We start from the raw sequence: 776 nt of genomic DNA, 5'->3' as shown, positions 1-776 counted from the left end.
CAGCCCCTCCATCGCTCTGGGACACAGCCCCTCCATCGCTCTGGGACACAGCCCCTCCATCGCACTGGGGCACAGCCCCTCCATCGCACTGGGACACAGCCCCTCCATTGCTCTGGGACACAGCCCCTCCATCGCTCTGGAACACAGCCCCTCCATCGCACTGGAATACAGCCCCTCCATCGCTCTGGGACACAGCCCCTCCATCGCCCTGGGACACAGCCCCTCCATCGCACTGGGACACAGAACCCTCCATTGTTGTGGGACACAGCCCCTCCATTGCTCTGGGCACTCGGCCCCTCCATCACACTGGGACACAGCCCCTCCATCGCTCTGGGACACAGCCCCTCCATTGCACTGGGACACAGCCCCTCCATCGCCCTGGGACACAGCCCCTCCATCACTCTGGGACACAGCCCCTCCATCGCTCTGGAACACAGCCCCTCCGTCGCACTGGGACACAGCCCCTCCATCGCTCTGGGACACAGCCCCTCCATCGCCCTGGGACACAGCCCCTCCATCGCACTGGGACACAGAACCCTCCATTGTTGTGGGACACAGCCCCTCCATTGCTCTGGGCACTCGGCCCCTCCATCACACTGGGACACAGCCCCTCCATCGCTCTGGGACACAGCCCCTCCATTGCTCTGGGACACAGCCCCTCCATCGCTCTGGGACACAGCCCCTCCATTGCTCCGGGCAGTCGGCCCCTCCATCGCACTGGGACACAGACCCTCCATCGCACTGGGACACAGAACCCTCCATTGTTCTGGGACACA

General features: G+C 64.7%; 2 protein-coding genes across 5 annotated transcripts in view; both read right to left on the bottom strand.

Annotated features, from left to right (window-relative positions):
- Positions 1–776, bottom strand: part of LOC109924455 (ferritin, lower subunit-like) — a 20132-nt gene that overhangs the window by 9806 nt on the left and 9550 nt on the right. The window lies entirely within an intron of this gene.
- The window catches only part of LOC125487188 (multiple epidermal growth factor-like domains protein 6), a 6651-nt gene that overhangs the window by 5362 nt on the left and 513 nt on the right, over positions 1–776 (bottom strand). The window contains exon 2 of one of the 3 annotated variants that reach the window (XM_048617694.1): positions 731–776. In XM_048617694.1, coding sequence (XP_048473651.1) covers positions 731–776 — 46 coding nt within the window. Of the gene's footprint in view, positions 1–9 lie in introns of those variants that run through there. The other 2 variants (XM_048617693.1, XM_048617695.1) reach the window with 2 other exon arrangements.

Source organism: Rhincodon typus, chromosome 37 (assembly GCF_021869965.1).
Source record: "Rhincodon typus isolate 14 chromosome 37, sRhiTyp1.1, whole genome shotgun sequence".
Taxonomy (NCBI): Eukaryota; Metazoa; Chordata; class Chondrichthyes; order Orectolobiformes; family Rhincodontidae; genus Rhincodon; species Rhincodon typus.
This window is presented reverse-complemented; position numbering and strand designations above follow the sequence as displayed.